This window comes from Haemaphysalis longicornis, unplaced genomic scaffold (assembly GCF_048455015.1).
Source record: "Haemaphysalis longicornis isolate Haplotype H1 unplaced genomic scaffold, Haemaphysalis longicornis Haplotype H1 scaffold_67, whole genome shotgun sequence".
In the NCBI taxonomy this organism is placed as follows: domain Eukaryota; kingdom Metazoa; phylum Arthropoda; class Arachnida; order Ixodida; family Ixodidae; genus Haemaphysalis; species Haemaphysalis longicornis.
The window spans coordinates 722,611-748,762 of NW_027526419.1; the positions used below are offsets into that span (position 1 = coordinate 722,611).

General features: G+C 46.4%; 1 protein-coding gene across 2 annotated transcripts in view; it reads right to left on the reverse strand.

The window, feature by feature from the left end:
- Nucleotides 1-548: 548 nt before the first annotated feature.
- Nucleotides 549-26,152, reverse strand: part of LOC144144242 (atlastin-2-like) — a 33,019-nt gene continuing 7,415 nt past the window's right edge. Inside the window, exons 2-11 of one of the 2 annotated variants that reach the window (XM_077675610.1) lie at nucleotides 18,216-18,527; nucleotides 17,950-18,162; nucleotides 17,632-17,859; nucleotides 17,222-17,386; nucleotides 17,112-17,168; nucleotides 16,981-17,052; nucleotides 16,764-16,913; nucleotides 12,426-12,698; nucleotides 3,187-4,959; nucleotides 549-1,235 (exon numbers count right to left, since the gene is read on the reverse strand). In XM_077675610.1, the coding sequence (XP_077531736.1) occupies nucleotides 4,849-4,959; nucleotides 12,426-12,698; nucleotides 16,764-16,913; nucleotides 16,981-17,052; nucleotides 17,112-17,168; nucleotides 17,222-17,386; nucleotides 17,632-17,859; nucleotides 17,950-18,162; nucleotides 18,216-18,524 (1,578 nt within the window). In that variant the 5' untranslated portion in view covers nucleotides 18,525-18,527 and the 3' untranslated portion in view covers nucleotides 549-1,235; nucleotides 3,187-4,848. Of the gene's footprint in view, nucleotides 1,236-3,186; nucleotides 4,960-12,425; nucleotides 12,699-16,763; nucleotides 16,914-16,980; nucleotides 17,053-17,111; nucleotides 17,169-17,221; nucleotides 17,387-17,631; nucleotides 17,860-17,949; nucleotides 18,163-18,215; nucleotides 18,985-26,152 lie in introns of those variants that run through there. The other variant, XM_077675609.1, reaches the window with a different exon arrangement.

Sequence of the window (26,152 nt, forward strand, 5' to 3'; positions counted from 1 at the left end):
CAAATAGCAATAGATGGTGCTCCGAACGAGCCAACCTGCAGCACATGGTATGGGCCTGTCCCGAGAAACCACAACACACATCACAGACAATAGCGATAAAGACTCTGGAGCAATGGGAGGCCGTGTTGCTCAGCTCCGACCAAGAGACTGAACGCAGCCTTGTCCAACTGGCCGAAGATGATGCCAGGGCTCACAGGCTCCTGGCCGCCATCTGACGGGGAAGGACCGTCGAACGCTCCCTTTCGTCACCTTCCCTCCCCCAGTTTGGGCAAAATAAAGTTTTATCATCATCATCATCATCATCATCATCAACTTCAACTGCCGGCCGCGTGAGTCGTCCCTCGTGGCTCGCGGCTCGGGATCCTATCTGCAGTCACACGGTGCACTGCTCCGGCGGCGCGAGCTTGCTCGGCTGCCGCGGCGGAGCAGTTACAGCCTAAGCAGCTCCGCTGTGAAAAAGAATGAGTCGTATATTTTATGGGGCTACGCTTTTTCTGCGGAACACACTACGGCGCTAAAGTTGACAAACAAAGAATAGGGAACAAGGCCTGATTACCAAGTGCTTTATTTCCCAGGTAACACACGTACACAACAACGCCATCGCCGTGGTGGTAGTGGACCACACGGGACAAACCCTTTCCTCAGCGACAATACTCCCAAAAATGCTACTTCTGCAGAACAGGCATCAAATCGATGTAGCCCAATACATGGAGCCAGATACATATTCAGCGACTCCAAAGCCGCCATACGTAGCTACAGCAAAGGACGGATATTACAAGTCGCCGGAAGAATACTTCAACAGCAACGAGCACCAAACTACAGGACAACTAAACTAGTCTGGACTCTCCTGCACACGTAGGGTTACACGTCAATAAACAGACCCACACAGCTGGGTGCGAGATCGTCACCCGAGCAGCAATAAATCCACCCGCAGCGGCAACAGAGCACTCACAGAAGTTTGTACACATATACAGAGATAACGGACTTGTACCGAGATTAAACATACCAGGCGCAACTTCCTAGCTTCCAACAGCAAAGTGAACGCTGCATAAGCCAAGGCATGTAGGCAACTACAAAACGAATAACATACCTTAACCCGGTGGCCTATAGTCGCTTCCATCCAGAAATCTTCCCGAATGAGTGAAAAAAAACCGCAGCCACCGCACAGACCTCATGTACATTACGTGGAAATGCCAACAGAAACGACAGAACAAGACGCCCTACTCCGTATAGGCCTCGAGATTCGCGATCGCTGCGCCGCCTGCCGCCGCTTCTCCGCGGCGTTTGCGGGATTAGCGCTGCGTGGCTGATAGGTGGTCATGCAGTGTTTTGGTTCCTTTCGATTCCCTTTGCCTTTCTGCGCTCTAAACAACTTGTTTTTGTGACGTCTGTAAGCTAACTGAACGTTTAGGGCACTTTAAAAAAAAATAGCTGCGTCTTGGAAGAGCGCTCCAGCGCCAACAAGAGCTACCCGGGGAGGCGTTTCTGCGCGCTTCTTGGCCGCTCTTACGGGCGTCGGCGATGGCAGCAGCATATCACCGCTGTCACCTTCGAACCCGTCAGCACAAGTGAATTCTATTTATTGTCGCCTCGTTTAGACCTGATATTCTCACTGTAAGGGGTTGGTTCGTTTTGCAGCGCAGACAACAAATGCGGCTTTGCTTCGAATATGTACGTCGTAGAAAAATATGTTTCGGGGACGTGATAACCCAATAGCTGACAAAAACTTTTGCCTTTTATGGGAATATAAGCCACGCGAAAATGTTAAGTACACTCAAAGGCTGTGCATTGTCAGATATGTGCCCACTCATGCCTTATGATAAGAACCAAGGTATATGTTAATGAAACCACGGGAAAATGAATGGTCTGCAAGTAAGGAATAAATAGAATAGTCGTACGGGAATGAAAAAAAAAACCGAGTGCAGCTTCTGAAATGCTAAAGATGTTTGTTTGAGCAAGGTATACTATTCACCAGACCAACTAGATGCGAATGGCACTGGTATTTCGCAAGATATGGGGGGGGGGGGATGAGGAGGAGGACGCTCAACTATCGTTGTTCACTAATGCGGAGCGAAATCAACGAATGAACGTTTTAGTAATCACACACACAAGCTGCGTGTTCACTTTTCTTTTGTTTTTCGCCTTGAAAAACGGCTGATCACTCGGCGGACTCATTTTTTGAAGAATACAGGCTAGGCAGTTCACAAGCGATACGAGGTGTCGTTGGAAGAGTTGATTGATTGATTGCAGGGTTTAACGCGCCGACGCAACGGAGACGATGAGGCACGCCGTAGTGGAGGGCTCCGGATTAATTTTGACCACCTGGAGATCCTTAACGTGCGCCGAAATCTCGTACACACGGGCTCGTTGGATGAGTGTCGTATCTGATAAGGGTCTCTGATTTCGGTTTATGCTAGATTCTGCAGTCTCCCTGTGTCATGACTCATATGACGATGTTTCGAAGAAGAGTTTGGTCACGGACGCGGATTACTCTATAAGCCCATCTTCGCGCTTCTCGTGGAGGATAAATGTAACACGTGAATCTTTGCGAGCGCTCATCTCGGGACAAGACGACCCAGCATTAAATTTGTCGTCGCGTGCTGACTCCGGAGTGTAATTTTGCATTATCCATCGTACTTCTTTGGTACGATGTTTGTGAAATTTATGCCGCATTGGCTTGTCATGGTACTGATCAATATCTGATATGCGACATTGGCAGGCGTAACTTGCGTGCTGTCAGGTATGAGTGCTCCGCTGGATTTTGTAAGTGCACAAAGTCGATTTACATGATAGTGTGTATGGCCGCAACATGACCATCGGAGGAAACACTGCTTACGGAGACACTGTCACTAAATTACAGGGCAGCAGAATTATAATAAGCTGCATGCAAATGCTGGCTTCAGGACGCCGGCCAGGGACGCACGCCCGGCGCTCATATAGATCTCACTAAGATCGCGTCGTCAACGTTTATACTCTCGTGAACATACCACGCTTGCAAACAGAGTGTCTGCTCCACGTTATTCGGTATTTCGAACGCGGACAAACGGTAAATCGCTGTCTTGAACGAGCCCCAAAAGCAACGGCGACAGGCGGGAGCGGGCCGGGGACTCCCGCGCCTGCTTTCGAAACGGGCCGCTAGGGGGATTTCAGTGGCGCCCCTACAGGCCGCGCTCGAGGCGTATAGACATCACACATCTGAGCACTAAGAAGCCCTGCTGCGCAGCTGCGATATCCTAATGCAGCCACGAGATGCACAAATGGCCGAAGAAACTGCCACGAGCCAAGATGTCCAGGCTGACTAAAGCGGTAGAGATAGCCCTAGCTCTCTACTCCTCTCTGTTTTATCTCTCTCTCTCTCTCTCTCTCCCTCCTGAAACGTTCCGTATATACGGAATTATGGGAATGCCGAGTACATTCGTAGCATGACACAAAGCCGCCACAAAACAAAAAAGATTTTTGAGAAGCAAGTGAAAATGAAACTGTGCATGGCTATTTAAAACATTTGACACATGTTTTAAGTCTGTATGATCATTAGAACCGCGAAATCATTGCCCGTATGAATTCCGTATATACGGAGTATACGGAAACCATACGGAGCGTGATTTTGCTTATTATTGAAGATAAAAACACCAAAACTGTGCCAAGCGTTCATATTGTGCGAACTCATATAATTCCCGTGTTTGTGGATCCAATATCGACATTCATTACGCTTGGAAGCGGAACATTCCGTATAAACTCCGTATTCTCATAATTCCGTATATACGCAACTTTTCAGTAGGGCTGTGTCTCTCACGTACACAAATCCTACAAAAACAGACAGGCACAGAGGAGAAAAGATCTATGAATGTTAGCCATATCGCACAATCTAGAACCCCCTTACCCACTTGGTGAGAGGATCTGGTGTGCTCCTGCTGGTTCGCAAGAACTACACACCTATTACCCCCGGCCCGGCCAGGGGTTCAACCGAAGCCGCTCCTCGAACGCAGCTCACCATCCTTCGTGTCCAGTGAATTGTAACAAAACCACGCTATCCCGCAGGTTGGTACAAAATCGAACACATCTTACAATGGTTCATGCAGCTTGAAACTCTAACGGAATGTGAACATTAAACATAAGGCTTTCCTACTTTTTCCTCAAGCAGGCCAGGCCCTTTAGAATATAATTTCGCGATTCATTGAGCAACTAATCACTGCAAGTTTGTTCATTTATTTTTACACCTACATTGCTTATACACCCAGGCTCAAAGCTTCACAGAGGGAAGTAGGTACAAAAATGTTGCGTAGGGCGTTCAGAAAGATGACTTGTAGTAGTAGTGAATACACCTACTGAGTCCGAATTGATAGCTTTTTGAAGGAAAAGTGTAACGGCAAGAAATCAGACTTCATACCATTGGAGTATCAATGTATTATCTGATTGATTTGATGGTGTCGTTTAACGCGCCGACACTACACAGGCAATGAGTCCCGCCGTAGTGGAGGGCTCCGAATTAATTCTGATCACCTGGGGATCAATGTAATATCTAGTTTAAATGCAATTTAACGCATTTTTGAACTGTAGACAGTCTTCGTACATAGCGCGAACGCGAGTTATCGGCGGTGCTGGTTTTTGTTACAGTGTTTATTTCGATTCGATTCGCATACCACTCTTCCGGTTTCCAGCTGGGGATTTGTGTTAAAACCTGCCCGTGCGAACACCGGACCCAACCTACAACACTTCAACGAAACTACTCTGCATTACAAGAGAGGCGTGAGCACCCGAAAGAAGAACTTTTCTCTTATGGCATACAAGCACTTGGGGATGGGCCTTTGGAGCCACCACGGTGACCGTTGGTAACATAGCGCTTCTTAGTCAGTCATTCTTGCTGCCTTTTTGCTTTGCCAAAAGGGGTTGCTTCTCCTCATCATCAGTTGCCTTGACGTCCAGATCTGGAGCCCGACCTCCCCGCCGGAGGTGGGCTATCTGCAAAAAAGAATTTCTTTGCAGCTTGGAACTGGCTGTTTTCCTGGAGACATTGAATCATTGCCGCTAGCCTCGCAACGAGGAATAACAGAAAATTACATAAAAACCGACCCATTTGACTTTCACTGCATATTTGAAGTATTCTTTTAGCGTGCAGTTTTTCTACACTGTGTGGCCGTTCACCTTAGGTGAGGTGAGCAAGTTATGGTTCCTGTAAAAGGCAAGCTATTGTTGCGTTATCAGTAGAAAGGTTTTGTCGGCAAAAATTTAACGCCGTCCTTCGGCACACTAAGTGGCTGCATAGCAGAGGGTGGAAGTTCAGCGCGGGATGGAAGTTCAGCGCGAGTGCAAGGGAGGGACGTATTGCAGCAACAGCCACTCCTCAACCCGCTCGGACTATCGCGTCAAGCTGAAGTGGTGTCGGTGGCAACTCGTTTTTGGCACAGGTGCCGTTGCACGTGCTCAGGGTGACGTTGGCAAATGGAGGCAACCGAAATGGCATTGTTGCTCGGGTTGTTGAGTCTCCGCACGCCGCCTTATGTACGCGCTGATACTTAGTGTTAAATGGAGTGCGAAGAAAGTGAGTGGCCGAGTAGGCGGCAAAAAATTATGCATAATGAACGACAGCAGCGAAACGCTGGGGCCATTGAACAATCAAAAGGAGCAACAGACAGCAACCCCCGCGCAACCGAAATGTGACTTTCCCACTTTAAAAGGCATGTGAGTGGCTGTGTCGTGCTCATTCTCTTCTTGATTTGTTTTTAACAACGGAGCTGTCCTCGAGGTGGCCCTTCCGACAGTCTCTTTTGGTGTCGTGTCACGCTCTATCTCTAAAGCAGGTTTCTCCGCGGCGGAAAACCGGTTCGCGGTATTGAAATAGTTCATTAAAATTAAAACAATGGCTGCTGCTTGACTGAGCTAACCCTGGATATGCAAAGCGGAAGCTTGCCTTAGCCTGGTTAAGTATTGGTTTCACTTGGTTAACATTTGATCTACCTCTTATTATCATAGTATTCATCTAAAGCCTGCCTAAATCTGCTGATGTGGTCCCGCCTCTGGCGTATGGCTGGCCGAACCATATGTGCGGGTGGTCAGGCGCTGCTTGCCGATGATGATTAAAACACTCCAGCTCCCGCGCAGCGCTTAGAGAAGACGGTCCGGCCTCGTTCATATCCATGGCCAAGCTGGCATGCACACGGCGAGTTATGTGGTCTGGCGCGAACCGGCTGCGGAGTGTGCATGCACCAAGGCGACAGTGGCAGTGGCAGCGGCTAGCGAACGCTGCCGTCGGCGGAGCTCGGCCTGGTGAATGACGTAATGCATTGCCAAAGATACGGCGCAGCTTCGGTCAAATGAAAGTCAAATTTACTGCGACGGCGATACCACTCGACAAGATTTGCATAGCTTTGTCTTAAAAAGCTTCTAACGCCTTTATATTTTGATATTACGCCTTATATTGCTCCAACAAAACATACGGGCTGACAGTTGAAGATGACTTTACGGCGCTTTGTAAAATCTTGGTCTTTGTAAGTTAGTTTCTCCGCACTGTGGTTGCACAGTCAAGTATGGCCTTCTACGAGGGGGTATTGTTATAGAAAACGGCTTTAACTCTTCTGTGATCAAAAGTGTCCCCCAAAAATTAAGTGACATTTAGCTGCTAAGATGGCTCCTCCATTACGCAGACTTTCATTTACTTGTCGTAGTTGCCAGTGACGTTGTGAGCGTTACAGAATGGCTGTCTGCTTTCTGCTAATACATGACCAGCTGCGGGGGAGTATGGTTACAGAAAGCAGCTGTAATTGTTGTTTCATCGAAACTATTCCAAAACAAATTTTATGAAAATTAGCCCCTAACACAACTCTAACATCACGCATCACAGGTTTGCTGGTCATCTCCCTTCACGGTGTGGGAGGGCACTGAATTTCACTTTTTGTGTTTATTGTGCTGGGTTGGCATGTGAGCGACTACGTCGCGTTCATTCTTTTCGGCGTGTGTTTATTTATTAGTCGCAGTTCATATGTGTAACGTGCAACATCAAAGCATGACGTTTACATCCGTGTATTAGGATTAGCCTCATAACAGACCCCAAATGCATATTTGGGGCCAGGCCACAGCCGTACACTCTGGTGTCACACACAAAACTTTTTTTTTTCAATATACACGAGTCCATATCCCTAGTAAATAGGTACTAGTGCAGGGCTATCTGCACCACTGAAATTTTTTGGTGGTGATGCAATAATGAGCCTATAATGTGATCGTCGGTGAAATTATATCCGGCCAATACTAAATATGCAAAACGGGGTAATGAAGCTTAAAACGGCTAGTTGCAAAGTAAATCCCATAACTTCCTGTGTATCTAACCCTTTAGGATCACAGACCTACATGTACGTCCTCTGCAAACACCTTCAAAATTGTCAATAACGTACATGTACGTCATCGCTTTTTCGCCAACTTCTCTTGCTTGGCATGTGCTTCCACACTGCGGAAATACGTCAAATTATTTTCTTGCGCCGACGGCTCTTCTTTTTATTTTCTTATGATTTACTTCAGGGGCACGCCAGCTATCGCTTGCGCATCCGGTAACGAGACGGCGCGCTGGTTATCGCCCACCTAAGGCCCCTTACGCCCATCAGGCGCCTCTCGCTTCTTGCGCTTGCCAGAGACCAAGGGCCCCTGCGAAACTGATGGGGCTGTTTTCTCTTTTTTGTATTTTTTATGGGTGGTGCGTCGTCTATCGCTCGCGCATGCGGCCGCGCGCGCGCGCGGGCGCAGCGGCTGGTTTTGATATCGTCCTCCGGGCGCTTCCCGTTTTCTGCGCCCGCGGAACTGATGTCTATCTGATTTCGATTCACTCAAAAGGTGACGTCTTGTTACTGTGTAGTTTTTATTTAGAATTTTTCTTGTGTTACTCATGAATAAACCACATTAATGTAACAACACAAACGATTTTCTGTCACCGTATGGTCACCCTAAAAAATTACGAGAATTTTTTTTTCGAAATTTATTCATCCGAAGAATTTAAATCAGCAATAAAAAATGACCCTGGAGGGTCGCATTTGACGAAAAAAGTCGGCCCTCAAAGGGATAGACAGGTGTTTTCAAACTTCCCACACCACACCGTTCTACTAAAGAAAGCGCCCCATTAAAATATTTCCATGCTTTTATTTTAGAAATCCGTATAACCTCGCATCGAGTACGTCACAATGCTGCCAATCGCATAACCGTAGATTTGTTTCTCCGAAATTTTGTTTCCTGGGACGCATAACATCTGGCGAAACACCAACTCAGTTGGACTGGGGGTTCCTATCATGTATTTCAAACGCTTGGTTCACCTATCTACTTTAAAACAACGGTTTTTAGGTGCGGAGAACCTTAGGACCGCACAATGTCCGTCCGGGTCCTTGCGAATAGCATTTACAATCGAAAAAAAAAAAAAACACATGCATCGCTAGGATTCGAGCCTGTGTACGGTAGACAAGACAGAGTTAACGTCAGTCGCCTTACGCATCGGGCTACGACCATGAGCTGGTACCTGAGAGTCAAACGGCTTACTCCCTCGCCTGTAACGGTGCGGAGTACCTTAGGACCTCCCAATGTCCGTCCGCGTCAATCCGTACACACACCACCATCAAGCGGAAATCAAGCGAAATTCGATTTGAGCCGTGAGTTGCAAATTTTAATTAAGGAATAATCAAGGAACAACCCACGGCTTAAATCGAATGACGGTCAGGGAGCAAATGGGATGTCACTGGGGGCGCAACCTGGATGTAATTTCAAGTCCCCGTTCTCGACACCCTCGCCATCATCCACGGAGTGGAGATGCTGCCATTTTTTTACAACCACCTTGGGCCACTTAATCCTAATATATTTAAACACACCGTCTATATCCTTATAGTTGGGCATCAGATTATTCATCCGCCTAAGCTAGCTTACGTGATTCGTTATGCATGTAATGAACGCCTGTTATATTTCTCTCCTGCCTGGCATGACACTTTGTTCTCAGTGGCTTTTCTGGCCAATACCTCCAACAAAACTTTCTTAGCGTAGTTTTTCTACGAAGCACTTTCCGGTCTACGCTGCGCAGCTACAGTTTAGTACCACTGTGATGTGACGCTAAAATCCGTCTAACTGGACTTTTGTCCACTGAAAGTCACCGTTAGGGAACTTCCGAAGCATTCAAATTGTTGCTTGGTTTCCAGGCAACTCAAACGTAATTCCTCGAACGTATTTCATTGCTTTTCAGCTGAAGTTGGCTTTTAAGAGGAAGGTTTAGTGTTCCCACTGATGGCGCCTTTACCGCAAAAACACCGAAGAGAATGAAAAAACCCTTTCCGCGGGCGGATTCGCACCAGGGTGCTCCGCGTTATGACGCCGGCGTCGATCCAATTTCTCCCCTTTGAGATGATCGAAACGGTTTGGAAAATATAGACGACAACCAAAGTATCCGTCACGACAAAGCTTCGCGTTCAACCATCGTCGCGATTTGACGGAGAGGTGCATGATTTTCGCCTTACATGTCACCACATCGACACCTTTACCGGCATTGCCTGCAGCATTGAAGCGGTCATCTCGAAGAGGACGAAGTAGTCGCTGGTCAGCGTAACCATGTCTGCGGGCGCCTGCGCACAAGACGCTTAAGGGTGATCGAATAACAATCCCTGATTGTCCGCTAGGGATGTGATAGACGAAAACGAAGCAAAATGCACAGGGTGTCTGATGTTAATCAGCCACATTTGCGGGAACTCTCAGTCTGTTACCAAGCGACTTGAAGACAAAACACAAGTGGTCATGCATTAGACACAAGTCTATGATTTACATTTGTTCATGGTCTATTTTGCCGCAGTCCCATTTGCCGTCGTCTTATCTTTTTTTGTAGCTTGACTCCTTTACTGGCGACCCTCCTATCTGCTTCCTCACAAATTAGATTGTCATCCGCATTTTTCGCTGTAATTATAGTAATTCCGCCCGTAACGCTATTTCATTAGTCGCCATGACTACTTGGCGCAGCTCTCTTATTCGCCCCTTGCAAGTCTTAGTAATCGACATAAAATCCAGTGTTCATCCACTTAAATCTGTCCGTCATCCACCAAAATATTACGTGATAAACATTATTCCCTTACTCATCCAATTCACTTCATCTAAGTATTCTCCTGTGATCCGTGACCCTACCCCAAACAAAAATTTATTGAATTTGTTACGTTTTTATATTTCCTAATTTATTAAATTATGTGATTTAAATCCCTGTCATTCTTCCTCATTTCTTGCATTTAATTTGATTTGCCTTACTTCGCTTTGATGTGCCACAGATTGCTCTGTCATTCACTTTGATTTCCTCTTATTCCTTCTGAATGGTTTTGATCCCTCCTAATTCAAACTGATTCTCCTTAAATTGCTTTGTTTCCCTTCCTAATTACCTGAAATTCACCTTCATTCAGGTTTACTTCTGCAAATTTCTTCCATCTGCTTCACTATCATTCACTATTACACCTGTCAATGCACTTTGATTCCTCTTCCCCCACTCTTAATTCGGGTAATACTTTCTCATATGTAACACCCTTTTAGTGCTTAGCACCCATCATAAATGGATTTATTCACTTCGATATATTTCATTTACCCTAATTCGCCAATTAACCCCTTTAATTCACCTAACTATACATCGATTTTTATTCATTCACTTCAATGCATCCACAAATCCGGACTTCTCCTCCCTTCCACTTCAACTGCTGTAACTCGCTGGAAGCGTTCCGAAAATTTCGCACACGATGGGTTGTGACGAGCGGTTTTCGGTCAGAGGCGTTCATGGAAAACTTAAACGGACCGACAACCGATTTTTGTAGAGTATATGTTCTCTATCCCAAATGAAAGGGAATCTTTTACAGCACCTTAACGGGAAACAGTTTTGCTGATAACGCCCTAGAACTTCTAAAATCGAAATTGTTAGGTTTACGAGCCGTTTGTGTCCCCCCAAAAATAATGCTGGCAACCATGACGTACAGTAGCACGGCAACATAATTCGTCTGTATGCGAGACGAAAAGCAATTATAAAAACTTGTCCCCAGCTGAAAAAAGTGTGAATCTCGAGCTTTCTTATTCCTTTATGGGTTTTTTGTAATTCACTAGTCTATTTAAGTCTATTTAGCACGAAAGTGCCATCTGTTGGGATAGACGATAGGTAGAATCTGGCTTCGGGTTGTGGTGGTGGGAAGTTCGATTCTCCCCGGGCGCGACGTTTTTTTTTTAAGCTGCCGTTGGCGTATTTGGAAGCTGGAATCAAATATTTTGGCCGAACAAACGCCCCTGACTCAGGCAGAATCGACAAAGCTCCTTCACTGGGTCTGTTCACTGAACGCTGCCGTTGTTTATGGGCACGGAGGCTCAGTTAGCCACACTGAGAGCAACCCAGCTGCGGCGGGTGGCGTGTCTCGAAAATTTTCAAAATAACGTTTAAAAATACATATAGAATTTCAACTTACACAACTCCTTGTGTTGAAAGGTTTTCCATACGTGAATAAACGTTTCAGCAGTTGCAGTAGGTGCTAGGTTTCCAGGTCACGAGGCCGGGACACATATTGTAGTGTCAAATTTCTACGCTACGAAACGCCACCCTTGCGATTTCGGAGAGTTTGGTGTCAAGTTAAAATGATTTCCGCCAATTTGTTTATAAATTGCTTCTGGTTACCAGGCCATATAAAACGCTGGCTTTCATTTGGGATAGAGAACATACGCGCGACAGAAATCGGTGGTCCGTTCCTTTAACAACGAGGCATATAAGGTTTCCACCCAATAAACATGACAGCTGGGTGCTTCGAATGCCGTGGTCAGCCATCCCGACGCACAAGGCACGCGCATAAGAGTACAGTTGCGGAGGCGCCAAAGCAACGAGCTGCAGCTGCTTGTTTCGGCAGAAGTGCCTACCCAAGCCCATAGAGAAAATGAGACACTTTGGAGCACTACTGACCTTGAAGGAGAGGTACGAAGTATTCTTCAAGTATATGCAAGCTCTCGCACTGATCTATGACGCGCTCACGTGCTCAAAGTAAGATGAAAGCTAATGGGTATGAAGAAGAATATGTAGTGCGCAAGAGTAAATGTGAACAGGCAAACAGCGTATTTGAGAGTTCCTGAAAATAGAAGAGGGGATTCGGATGAAGGTTATTAAGATGATTGCAGGGAGAGGTGTGCGTGCGAGCGCGTGTGGGTGTGTGCACAGAAAAGCTGTCTCCGCTAATATGAACCTACGCATACAAAAATAGGCGGAATATACACACTTTCAGGAACTTCAGTCCCTATTACCACACCCGTCCTTGTCGTAACAAGAAAGTGGAAGTGATTTTGATAGGTGTGGCCATGCGATCACGAAGTATTTCGATAGCGGGGTACATGTTTTAACGAAAGTGCAATACCTCAAATTCAGCACATCCAGTTGTTTCGCAAATGAAGCTTGCCAAAACAGACAAAATACTTACGCTGTCCCATACATAGTTTACTGGTGTGTCCATGAAGGTGAAGATTTTCCTCCAATGGCCCCTTGAAGGGACGTTATTCCTCACGGCGGCGGCAGCAGTGCTTGCACCAGCCACCCCCAAGCAGGCAACTGCGCCGCCAACCAGCCCCACACCACCAAGGCCTGCCATTGAGATGATACTGAGTGTCGCCATCCCCGACAACATAACCGTAGTTCGAATCCTTGCCTTCCCGTCGTTGCATTCGACAAACCGGTTGAACGACTTGTCGATTTCCTGCACAAACCCGTAAAAATGGAAGTCAGTTACACATGTTGTACCTTAAAATTCCGCAGAAGAGGATATTTATCTGGGCATGAAACTCGAAATGCACCGGACGTTTGCGGCTCAAGTACAAATACGGTTATTTTGCGCAAGTGGACGGACGGTTCATCGATAAAAGCTACTTTGGGAACATAACGAAGGGTTTGTAACGCTGATAGGCAAAGTCATATTTCTATGTCCACTGCGCGTTGCAAAGTTGCTGTTGAATAAGTCAGTAAGCGGCGTCCACACAGCGGGAATACAGTCTAGTCTACTTATAACAATATCCAAGTGTCAAGGGAATCCCATCGTTATAACCGATAACTGTTATAAGCGGGTTGCGAAATAAAAAGACGGAACACAGCTCAAAACATTTTATTCGCACGCCAGCAAGGTCTTACTACTACTAATTTGTGGAAAAGAAGCCACAGTAGGTCACCATTGTTTGCCGCGTGTGAAGGTAGGGCAAATCTTTTCTTCCAAGAGCATCTATAGGTGCTTCACCTAGTTGAGGTAAATGTCCTTGGCGGAAACAAAGCCCCCAGAGACTGTGTCACGCATTGGGCCTCCAACGAAGACACTACCTGAGTAGGCTGCGCAACCGCGTCATTAGAGTCATCACTGTAACACTTTTGGTGCACAATATAACCGGATTCAATCGTTATATCCGATATTGTGGCACCGGAGCATTGTAATAAGCGGTTTATTTTATCCTAGATAGAATACAAAAGTTGACTGTGCCATAGCTGTTCATCGTTATATCCGATATATTGTTATAAACGGTATCGTTATAAATGGACTCGACTGTACTACAACACCATCGCGGCTGCATATAAGGCCCGCCACACCATCAGCACCGGTAACGCGAGTGAGAGTTGGCACCTCCTGTCGTCGTCATCGTAATCGGCGTCTCGCGTAGTCACGGTACTAAAACGCCGGGAAACTTGTTTACGCCTAGCGCTAAAACGTAACTCGTGCTAAAAAAAACAGGGACACTCGTTTAGGCCTTGTGCTGGAGCACTTTATAACGCGTACTAAAAAAATCCCGCGCAATCTCCGATAACGTAAACCCTGGAGAGGGGCGAAGCATAGTGTGTGAGTGCATCTCAATGAAGTGGATAATGCGAGTGGGCGAAGCACTGGGATCGTTCTTACCGTAAAGCACCCGTGAGAGTGCTTACTGCTGCTAAAATGATTTCCAATCCAATCCAATCCAATAAAATTCAATTTAATTCAATCCAATCGAATTCAATTAAATTCAATTCAATCCATATCCAAATCAATTCAATCCAATCCAATGCTCCTCGCGCATGCGCAGCATGGCTCTCCAGGAGCACTCTCACTCTCTAACCTTTTGTGAACCTTTTATTTTGTTCCTGTTAACCTTTTGAGAACCTTTTGGTCACAGATGTTTTGATTTACACCGTTCTGTGCGTGTCTCTCTCTCGCGCGCTCTAACCTTTTGTGAGCCTTTCATTTGTTATTGTTAACCTTTTCTGAACCTTCTGTTCACTGATGTTACGATTTACATGATTCTGTGCGTCTCTCTCTCTCTCTCTCTCTCTCTCTCTCTCTCTCTCTCTCTCACTTTCTAACCTTTTGTGAACCTTTATTTTGTTCTTGTTAACCTTTTGTGAACCTTTTGTTCACAGATGTTTCGATTTACATGGTGCTGTACCGTGAGCATGGACGCCGGACGCCGGACAGACAAGCCTCGGCCTTAAGGTGCTTCGCCCCCTAAAATACCGGGACACTCGTTTACGCCTCGCGCTGGAAAGATTCGTGCTTCAAAGACATGAGACTTTTAAACCAAACCTGCATAATACTACCCCCCATCTCCGTTGTCAAAAACTCCAAGGCGCCAAGGATACACTCATACACTGTATGCTTCGCCCCTCTCCAGGATTTACGTAAGTGGAGATTGCCCGGGATTTTAGGGGCGAAGCATCTTTAAGGCCGAGGCTTGTCTGTCCGGCGTCCTGCGTCCGTGCTCATGGCACAGCACCGAGTAAATAGAAACATTTGTGAACAAAATGCCTGTTAACAAGAACAAAATAAAAGGGTCACAAAAGGGTAGAGAGAGAGAGAGAGAGAGAGAGAGAGAGAGAGAGAGAGAGAGAGAGAGAGAGAGAGAGACGCACAGCACCGTGTAGATCGAAACAGCTATGAACGAAAGGTTCACAAAAAGTTAGAGAGAGAGACAGAGAGCGAGAGAGTGCTACTAGAGAGCTATGCTGCGCATGCGCGGGAAGCACTGGATTGCATTGGATTGGATTGAATTAGATTTGCATTGGATTAAATTGTATTAGATTGGATTAAAATTGATTGTATTGGATTAAATTTAATTGTATTGTATTGGATTGGATTAGATTGGGAATCGTTATAGCAGCAGTAAGCACTCTCACGGGTGATTTACGGTAAGAACGATCCCCAGTGCTTCGCCCACTCGTCATGATTCGCTTCGTGGAGATGCACTCATACACTGTATGCTTCGCCCCTCTCCAGGATTTGCGTTAGTGGAGATTGCTCGGGATTTTTTGTTGTCGAGCACTACGCGGAATATGTATGAAACTGGAAGTTCTAAGCAAACTGTATTGCACACCCTACATATCACGGAGAGGTCAGGAATGGACGTTGCGGACATCGAGGAGACATCCCGCTTTGATCAAGGTTATGTATATGGAACGTTGACCCGACGTCAAAAATCTTTTGCCCCGAGAACGTAAAAACACGTAGCATCGAGCCAACACAATACTTTATTACGATTATGGGATGTTGCCTTAGTGTTATATTTCGTGGGTATTGTAGTGGTACATAACCAATAGATATACGTATGTCTATTCTACTTTCGTTATATGTCTTTGGCGCAAAATAGTAGTTAATCAATGTCTAGACTACATTGCTGTTACTATGTTACTATGACCTTGCTGGAAGGTCACGTGTGCCATAAATCTATTTTATTTAGAGGTTGCTAATTTATCAGAACCGTTTGACAACTTCCATCTTGCGACGCAGGTGTAGGCCATTTTTGTTTCTTTGTGGCAAATAATTAGGTGAAACAATGTTCTTCAGTTAGATAGAACCTGATTACGGGAGCTACAGGGAATGCACGAAATTATTGCGAGTAGGGCATGCGGTAGGGGTTAGCTGTGGGAAGAAGGGCTTTAAATTTAGAAGCGTCGGTACAGTAGTACAATTGCCATTGTATAAAAATACCACTCGGGTGTCTGTTCCGTTTGGAGTGCCCTTTTTAGAGTATTGGATTTCTGATGGGTCGAAAATTCATTTTCAAATAATGCATTGCGTGGGGCACGAAACCTGGTCAACAATAGGTTACTCCAGTTTACACAACACCGCGTGGGCTTGGAAAGCGTCGCATGTAGCAGCAATGACGGCGTCCAGTTGAATTCGCACGCAACTGGACAGATTTATGTTACGCCTCGTCATACAGACCGTACCTCTAGTCCACAACTCGTCGGTGCACTGGGAAGACGCAAGGAAGACGCAATCATGCCTCTGGGTACTCGGTCATTGTGAGCTGTTTGCACTGGCTGTTTTTGTTCAGCCTAAAGTGTCCTTCGGCCGGCGGAGGTCAGTTTAAGCCAATCTTGCTTAATCTTTACTACGAAAAAAACTCTGCTATGAAAGATACGCGTGTTAGTTGACGTGAGGATATACTTTTCAGCCTTGAACACCAATACAGTGCGTACCTAAATTTCTTAAAGGACGTCAGAAATTGCCATTTCTGATTGCCATTTCTGTTCCTTGGGGTCATGGTATTATGTTGTATTATTCAACGAGCAATCGCAAAGCTCAACCCATGCTGAAAAAAAGAGACGCGTTTGGAATAAGTTTTAACAAAATTCTGTCGCATGGCCCGATTGAAACAGCCTTCGCAAGAAATAAAATTTTTGAAGCTTTTCAATTACTTGTTATAGTTTATAAAATATCATATGGCACTGTTCTCCAAATTGGTGATTTGGAGCCTCTTTATCCTTGGCGTTCGTCTTGGAAAATATTAAGGGGTAGGATACTTACATCGTTCAGCTCCTGTTGGCACACATTGGAGTAGAAGCGTCCGCCCCATTTAGTGCTTTTCAAGAATAACTTCAATGCGGACTGCTTCTGTTGATCATGGTATTCTTGCAATTTTCTGGGCTCCCACCAACGCCCGTCGAGATTGCAGCGCTGCATTAAAAAAAATAGTTGTTACCAAAGACGACACATCTCGCCTCTGACCTCTTTCTTTTCTCACTTTCTCCATTGCAGACTTATATAATTCTTTGGCTTCTTTCTTCGCATGATGGTTGCACACCCTCGCGGACGCCTGCACCACAAGAAAAGCGATTTTGTTCCAGAGTGCAATGTGAAGCAATGTTCGCTTACCTCCAGTGTGAACATGGGAGGCGGCAGCACGCCACTACTGAATATGTCCACATATGCCTGGAAGAACACTTAAACAGTAATACGTGCGATAAGGAATCTCGGCAGCTTACCTTGAAGTATTCCAGCAGCTGTTTGCAAGAGACCTTTCTCCCATGGATCTCTTTCACTATGAGCTTGTCAGGTGCTAGGATGGAAGGAACCAGCTGTTTCAAGTGCTGTTTAAACGTTTCCGCGATGCCAGACAGTCGCCCATCAAAATATTTTTCCGTCGCCACCTGAAAGGTACAGAAAAAGTAGGCGTTATTATGATGTCAGCGATTGAAGTACTGGCAGATGCTTGTCATTGTAGCCGCTGTCTTCAAGGCGTGTATTCCCCTTCATGAGCACCACCCTTATCTAAAAAAATTGCATCGTAAACATTCCTCTATGGTTTTCACTGAATTATATTGACAAAAGGGTGCACCGCATTATCCAATGATGGTGTAAAGGGATTTACTCATGAGGATCTAACACAGCATACCTTTTCGCCTGGATGGGGCAATAGGAAGCAATCAATATCTGAAAAACAGAATCTGATGTGCTGCCGCAACGCGCTCAGCTGTTTCGGCATTTTTGGGGTGATGTCCAAGCGCTTTTGAAGCAGTAATTTCCCTCCTTGGTCACCGTAGTTCAAATCATACGGGTAACTCCAGTCCCGCACCAAAAAGAGCAGTTTTTGGAAGGGTTTGGCTGGGGTGTCTTGCTGTTCCTGCGAAAGTGTGGCAAAACGTAGAGAGAAGACCGGCCAACATTTCGCTGCTGCTGCAGCGAAAATACTCGCAATGGAGCATATACTCGCCTTCAGAGCAATCTGCCCGTAGTCCGCAAAATACTGAAGGTATTGCAGGTCGTCCTCCTGGATATTCTGGGACAAGTTGTACACTTGTACTGAGCTTATCATGGTGCTCAGCGCGAAGATGGTGGCGCAATCCTTCGTCGTGGATTCGCAGTCGAAAGTTCCCTGAGTATCCATGAGGAGGACAGCTACCTGCTCTCCATGAGGCGTTTCAACCTGCGCATTTGCAGCGCTACAGCTGCGCCTGTGTAACAAAGTCGCCGCCTTACCAGGAACGCTTCACTCCAGACCCAGATGCCTTTGGTGTCGCCATCGCAGCCTCCTCTCCCCTTGAAGCCGCTCAGCGGAGCATCGACATCACCAAGCCAGCTTTCTTTGTCCGCACTACGCATGTAGCGGAGGAAGAAGCCGAGCAGGAAGGACTTGCCCTTGCGGAAGGCGCCTGCTACGGAGACTATCGCCACCGGCTTGTCTCTCACATGTGGGGCAAGGAGAGTGCCTCTTAGTGCCTCTTTATCCATCTCGAAGGTGCCGTCATCCTTTGGGCGCAAGATTTGCAGCGGCCGACCGCGCTCCATCCCCTGCGCCATAGACATCCGGAGTTATCCTTCAACAAAGAGAGACATTAGACATTTTGCTTCAAGACAAACACGCCACGAGGGCATGACGAAAACAGTAAAACCGACAGTTGGGCTAGTTGGTGTTGATACATCGTTAAGCAGTGCTTGAAACGGGACGACAGCAGAGAAGACGACGGCGCTAAGTCGCAACTGATTTTATTACGCATAAACACAAATGTATACTCAGAATGAACACGTGCCCAGGTTAACCCCCCGAAAGTGCGGTTTGATAAACACAAGATTACAAAGGCTACAGGATTACGATTCGATAAACACAAGATTACAATGTTCACATTCAAGAAACAACCCACCAAACAGTTAAGTTAATGCATTTGATAGGAAAAGAAATTCCTTTTTATGTAATGCCACCGACGCGTGGCTGGCACACATTTCATCGTTATTTCATCGGGAGATAATTGAAGCTTTTTATGGAAGCTTTCTATATAAGAAAGAACAATGAAATGTGTGCCAGGTACGCGTGGGTGGCATGCTTGCTACGAATCACGGTGTACAGGTTCATTGTCATTATTTCGGCCGATCTGAGTTTTGCGATGAGCCGCCGCTTTTCTGACGCAGTAAAAAAAGCTTATTGTCGCTTCCTTGCAATACACTGAACTTTGAGGGACCTAACTACAGCATACCATTCTTGTCTGCGCCTTCCAATGGCGTTCCAATCTGCTATAATTATTGGGAAAAATGAATATTCTTTTGATAAGTTTGTGCAAAAACGGGACTTATCCTACAGGAATTGTGATGTCGCGTGGGTGTAGTGGTGCAGGGCTGCAGGCCGGTACAGGAGTCAAGTTTTAAAACCCGATGACAAAGTTGGAATACAAATTTGACCCTAGTAAGCTTTCTCGGATTTTCTAAGGAGGTTATTCCATTAGTGTTCATTGGTTCAATAGGCGAATCACGCTTGCTGTAACGCTTGAATGTAAAATGAACAGCAAGTTTTTCATTTGTTCGTTTGTTAGTATTTTCTGTAGATGGCTCCAAAGCAAATTCTAATCTAGAAATAACTAACGTGTTGTAACTTAAAATTTAGCCATGCCAAAGAGAGTATCTGAGCCGGTGTCGTAGGAGGCCAAGTTAGCGGCGAGCAGATACGCAGACATTGTTTTGAGAAGAGAAAAGAATCTACAAGTACAAGAGCCAAAACAAAGTAGATTACAAGACAGCGAAGGCGGTGTTCTCATCCAATAAATACTCCACGCGTCGCTACACCAAAAGAACGACAGAAGAGAGGCAGAGTCAGAACACCGATTTTGACTTCTCTGAGTTCCCGCTGCTACCACCGCAGATGCCTGATCAAGGTCCTCAAGCTCCTACCCCTCCTACCGCTCTAGCTGCCCCACGGCAGCGCGCATGGACATGTGCCAGCCAAGGCGGCATGAGCCGGCAGAGCGTGCAACCATCCACGAACTCTGGTGCACCAATAATCTTCCTCATTGATGCCGTTCGGTCAGTTCTGGCACCTTTCGCGTCTCCTGTGACTCGTGCTATTCTTGCTTTACTTGACACCATCACCCAATTCCTCCTAAACTGGCTGTAACGTCTTCTGGAGTGCTATGACGGTGCCGATGCAAACTCTTCGGAACCAGGCAACAGTGTTCCAGTGGAATGCCTGCGGACTATCATCCCAGTTGTCTAATTTTAGGCAACTCATCAGTAAGCACAGTTTCACAGTCATCGCGATTTCGGAATTCAGACGGCGTCGGGATGTCCGTCTTTCGGGATACTCTGTGTATCGGTCTTTGACGAGCTCAGAAAACAGCAGAGTGCTCCTTGCAATTCCTTATGACTTGACGTTTCTTGTGCAGAATGTGGAGAGATGACTCGAATGAGTATGCCAGGGCTACGGTGAAGCACAATCACGTGACTTTCACTATAATCACTAGATACATTGCACCTAAGGCAAAGTTCAAAGTTAAGCCCCTGCAAGCCCTCTGGGACGCTACACCGCCGCCGCACTTGCTTACAGGGGATTTCAACGCGCATGATCCTGCTTGGGGCAGTGTTAAGACGACACCAAGGGGAAACCGTCTGCTCGATGTGGCCAGCCAAGCTGGACTAGCAGTGCTCAACAGTGTTTGTCCCACGTTCTTTCGGGGCATCACTTCAAGCGTATTGGATGTGACTATGGTGCCCACTTCTCTGCTGCCTGTCATATCCTGGTATCCAGACATCGAAAGCTTCGCAGCGACCACATCCCAAAGTACACCATGATTGATGGAGTCCGAGGCGGTACCATCAAGCGGCCACTGTCGACTGTAAACTGAACGACCTTCCGAGACATGCTGGAAGATAATGCTGACGCATTGTCTACGAATGAAGAGCTAGCGGAAGCTATTGCCAGGGCCCAGTCACAGCGAACACGGCCGAGCTTGGTGCCAAATGCGTGGGTAACAGTGGGCGGAGAGTATGAACACCTTCGCGCTATTCGCGAGAGAGCAGAGTGCCGTGCGAGAAAAAGGCTATCAGCAGATGACATTCGAGCTTCAAGGCATGCCCAGAAGCGCATTCAGAAGTACTTGAATAAGCTCGCAAGACAGCGCCGGGGAGAATGTTGTTCCAAGCTTGATTCCCGCAAGCCGTTGACTCGCATTTCGCAAGTTTTCCGCAGCCTGAGAGCAACACCGAGTCAAGCTCATTCATTCCTATCATAGCTCTCCAGCGTGGCGTCAGTGAACTGGACGTAGCTGAAGAATTTTGAGCCAAGGTCACAGCTCCCCGGAACTCTGCAGTTATTTCAGAGGTCCTGACTGATTCGCTCTCCACAACGAAAGCTACGCTTATGGATAAATTATTCACTGTGCACGAGCTAATCACAGCGTTAGCGTCCGTTAACCTGCCTTCTTCGCCAGGTGCCGATGGCGCTACATATTTAGCTTTGCGGCACCTCGGCAGTAACGCCCTCCGGCGACTGCTTACCTTCTACAACAAGCCGTGGCAGACACTGCAGGCCGCGTGGAAGCAAGCTTGAAAGTTGATCGCCCAGTAGCGGCCCTCCAACCAGGAAAACCGCCGACTGACATCAACTCTTACCGGCCTATTGCTTTACTAAGCTGCATAGGGAAGGTAATGGAGAAAATGGTGCTGCATCGACGCGTCTTGGACCTTCAGGACCGAGAAGTGTATCCCCCAGAGATGTCAGGGTTCAGATAAGGAAGAAGTAGCATCGACAACGTTATTGCTCTGGTGAGGGATATTCATCGGCAAAAGGCTGCAAAAAATATCACAGTAGCTGTCTTCCTAGACATCAAGGTGGCTTTTGACAGCGTTGCTCATGAAGCTATTCGAAGGGAAATGACGTTCGTAGGGCTACAAGGGCGGATGTACACTTAGCTCTGTGACTACTTGCAGAATCGGTATGTCTATATGACCACCAATGAAGGCGACACAAGGCGGCATCAGATCACAAAGGGCGTCCCTTAAGGCGGAGTTCTAAGTCCTGCCCTGTTTAGAATCTGCCTCTCCGCATCACGAAAGTACTACCCCAAGGTGTCAACATATCTCTCTACGCTGACGATATTTGTGTCGGCGCTTCTGGCAAAAACCGGAGAAGTATACGATCCAAACTTCAGACAGCTCTTCTCGCAATTCAAAAGTACCTTAGTACCTGCGGATTGCTAATTTTACCTGAAAAGTGTGCCGCAGTTGCCTTTACGAGGCGGGATGTATCCCGCTATCCTCTGGTCATAAATAACACATAAATACAGTACGTTCATACCCATAAATTCCTCGAGTAACATTAGGTCGATCACTATCTTGGGCCCACCATATTTGTCACTTCATAGAACGCCTGCACTCATTTATGCCCATTTTCCGGATGCTGACAGGAAAAACATGGGGCTGCTCAGTGTCTACAATATTACGACTCTATAAGGCACTATTTCTTGGCCTTCTGCGGTACAGCCTCCCAGCGATGACTGGTTTGTCTAAGACAAACTATAGAGCGCTAGGGTGTGCACAGACTCAAGTTCTGCACATCTGCCTGGGCCTTCCAAGGTGCACATTCACGAATGGATCTCTCTGCGAAGCAAGGTGCATGCCAGTCAAGACACTCCAAGCTCAAGGGTTCCTTCGCGCCAGCCTCCGTCACGTAACCCGGTGTGCTGACCATCCTCTAGCACAGGTGTCTACCCCTCATGTACGTAACCTCCTACCGTCCAACTTCGAACGCCCAATCAAGCCTGCATTTCCACCATGGAAAGTTGCACAATGGGATATATGAGGTGAGGTATCTTTTATTTCAATTTATCGTTATTTACATCGAAGGCTGACGATAAATGCTGCATAGAAGCAGCTTGACGAGCCCGTCAGCCCAATTCAAACGTCAGCAGCAGACGGCAAAAATGCATGCTGTACAGCTTTTACAGTAATAAACACAAAACATACCAAAGTAACGCAATTCTATTGCGATAACAAAGATATGCAAAGTAATATATATATATATATATATATATATATATATATATATATATATATGCACGCTAACAACTAAACAAAGAAACGATATTGTATTCGAAAAACATGAGAACGCTACAGGAAAATCATATTTTTGCTGAGAAAAAAAGACACACAAGAAAAAGAAAATCGACGAGGCACATACTGAAACATACAACATGCAAATAGTGTCAGTTGACAAAAAAATGCACCGGTAAACAAAACGTGATAAAGAAGTATACATATGAGCTACTGCATACAACAGAACAGGAATAAGCACTTCAAGAAAAATGGTTACACCAATCAGGGCATTACCCACAGTGAGATGTATAATGCATTAAAACGTTACACATAGGAAAAACAGTAATGCTAATTATTGAAGGCCCGAAAAATTGGAGTAGCAAAGAAGAGAAAGAATTAAAGGAAGGCCCGCAACGAAGTGTTTTGCAAGGCAGCATTGATAGGTGCTAGCTTGGCGATAACAATATTGGCGACGTAAAGAAAAAAAAAGAAACATTACCAGAATGACGCTATCAATCTACACACTTCCTTTTTGGAACTACGCGTCATATCTATATTGCGTGCTTCCAGTTTGTTCAGTAAGCGCGGTAAAGTATTAGATAAAGTTTGCAGACCGTATGATGTACGAAAGGTGGGCACGTGCCATCGTTCAGTGTTTCTGCAAGTGTACACAGGCGAATTAGGGCAAAGGCAGGCCAGCTCAGATAAACTTTTGCAATTTTTCGCTAGTTCTTTCTTAAAGCTAAGAGCTAATCTTGCATTATAAAGATCGAAAATTTTGGTAATGCAGTATTTCTGGAATAAAGGACCGGTGTGGGCCGAGAAGCTGAGATTCCAAATGGGGGGTAAGGATTTTTTTTGCAGTACATGAAGTTTCTTTTTATTAGCAAGTGTAGTAGTTCCCCAAACTAGGTGAGCGTAATTTAAACAAGATTCAAACAAAGATTTATAAAGCAGTAACTTACGCGGAATTAAATGACGATGTTTGCTAAGGATTCCTGCAATGCGAGACAATTTTATAATTACAGAATTAACGTGGTCATCCCAAGTAAGGTGACTACTGAAATACACTCCTAATACCTTCAGGCATTCCACAATTTCTATTGAGTCAGAACCAAATTTAACATACTGTGGAACAATGATTTGTTTATTTCTGGGTCGAAACAGTATAGCTTTAGACCTATTCGCGTTTATTTTTAATCGATTAGTAATTGACCAGCATTGAACAGACTGCAAGACAGCGTTAGTTTTCCTTCCGATCTGGTCTGACGAGTCCAACGAAAAAGTATGGTCATATCATCGGCATACAAAATGCACTTCGCTTGTTGACATACGCTTAAAATATCATTAATATATAAATTAAACAACAAGGGTCCTAATATACTACCCTGTGGGACGCCAGCTATTATACGCTTAACAGATGATTTGTGGGTGTCAATGCAAACATACTGTGTACGATTGGCTAAGTAAGAGGCGAGTAAAGAGTGAACGCAACCGCGGAAACCATACCTATCAAGTTTCGATAAAAGTATGTTGTGATGAATGCAATCACAAAGCCTCAATATGCCTGAGCGTACCAGGTATGGGCAAGAAATCATCTCTGCCTGATCCAGCCTTGCGATACTTCACGCTGAAGCATATCAGCTCGCGTTATCTTGGCCACGTTCACGTGTATACAGACGGGTCGGTGAGGTCTGACTCATCAGCTATTGGAGTGCGGATTCCGTCGGTGGGACTAACTGTGAAAGAGAAACTCAGTCACAAGACGTCGTCCACCTTCACTGAATTAGCTGCTATTAGGGCAGCACTCCTTCACATCACCAATAGTCCCGCGCCCGCTCAGCAATAGGTGATCATTACTCACTCGCGGCCTGCCCTACAAACACTAATGAGGCCATCCCACTGCTGCAGCCACTTGTCCGTGATCTACAAGCATTGCACACACCTGGGCTACGAGACATGCACTGCATCTCGCTTCAATGGCTTTCAGGTCATTCCGGCATCCAGAGGAACGTCGTCTCTGACGCAGCAGCGAACGAGGCGCACAATCTGCCTTTGTCTATTGGAATCCCGTATTCCAGACAAGACGGAAGTACTGCCGTGAATGCACTGGAATGGAAACTGCAGTTGCCAACTTGGCAGGACCCTCAGTGCAAATTCCAGCTTCCGCGAGGCCTACAAAAGCACACAGAAGGCGTCCTTCACCGACTACGCCTGAACATTGCCTTCACTGGTAGTTTTATTTTTAAAATAGGCTGGGCGGACTCGCCATTGTGCTGTGTGCTCTGTGAGAGAAGACATACGGCATGTCTTGTGTTACTGCCCGCAGCATACAGTTCATCGCGGTGCGATCCGCTCCGGCCCAACTCGAGCGCTTAAAGCTCTCTGCTTCAGGTCGGACGATTCTCACCCTCTTGAACTACCGAACAGACAGGCTTCCCCCAATCTCACCCTAACCTCCTCTCTGGTCTTCCTTCCCAAACTTAGTAATTGAGTGTATTCCTCGCCACATGCACCCTGCTAACAACTTGCTCCGTAGGCAACAACGCACAAAGCATTGAACAGGCGCATTAACTGGCTTAAACAGAACGGTGCGACAATCTACCTCACGGACGCCAGTTTTGACTCCACTTCTAGAGATGGTGCTATCGCCCTCCATAGCCCTACCCGATCTGTAGACACCATTGTCCACTTCAAAAACGCCCCAACTTGTACAACCCTCGAAGAATTCTCCATAGCCACCGCCGTCGAATACGCTGTGAAAGTCGAGCCCCCTGCCACCCCAATTTTTGTGATTAGTGACTCACAGGAGGCGCTACGAAATATTTCCCGATACACCACACACCCTCACACGTCTCACACCCTCAACGGCGCCCTTCGCGCCAATCCTCCCCACAGGATAACATCGGTATGGGTTCCTGGCCACGCCAACTTGGACGGCAATGCTCGAGCACACGAGCTTACCCGAGTACTCTCCCCGGGTCCGTCCATGTTGTGGCCCCATGTGTACCACCCTGGCACTCAAAAGATTTCAGAACATCAGGCACGCCGACAGCATCTCTGCGCGCTACGCGCAAGCAGGCAGTGTTTCCCGGTCCCCCACCTCGCCCTCTCGCGTG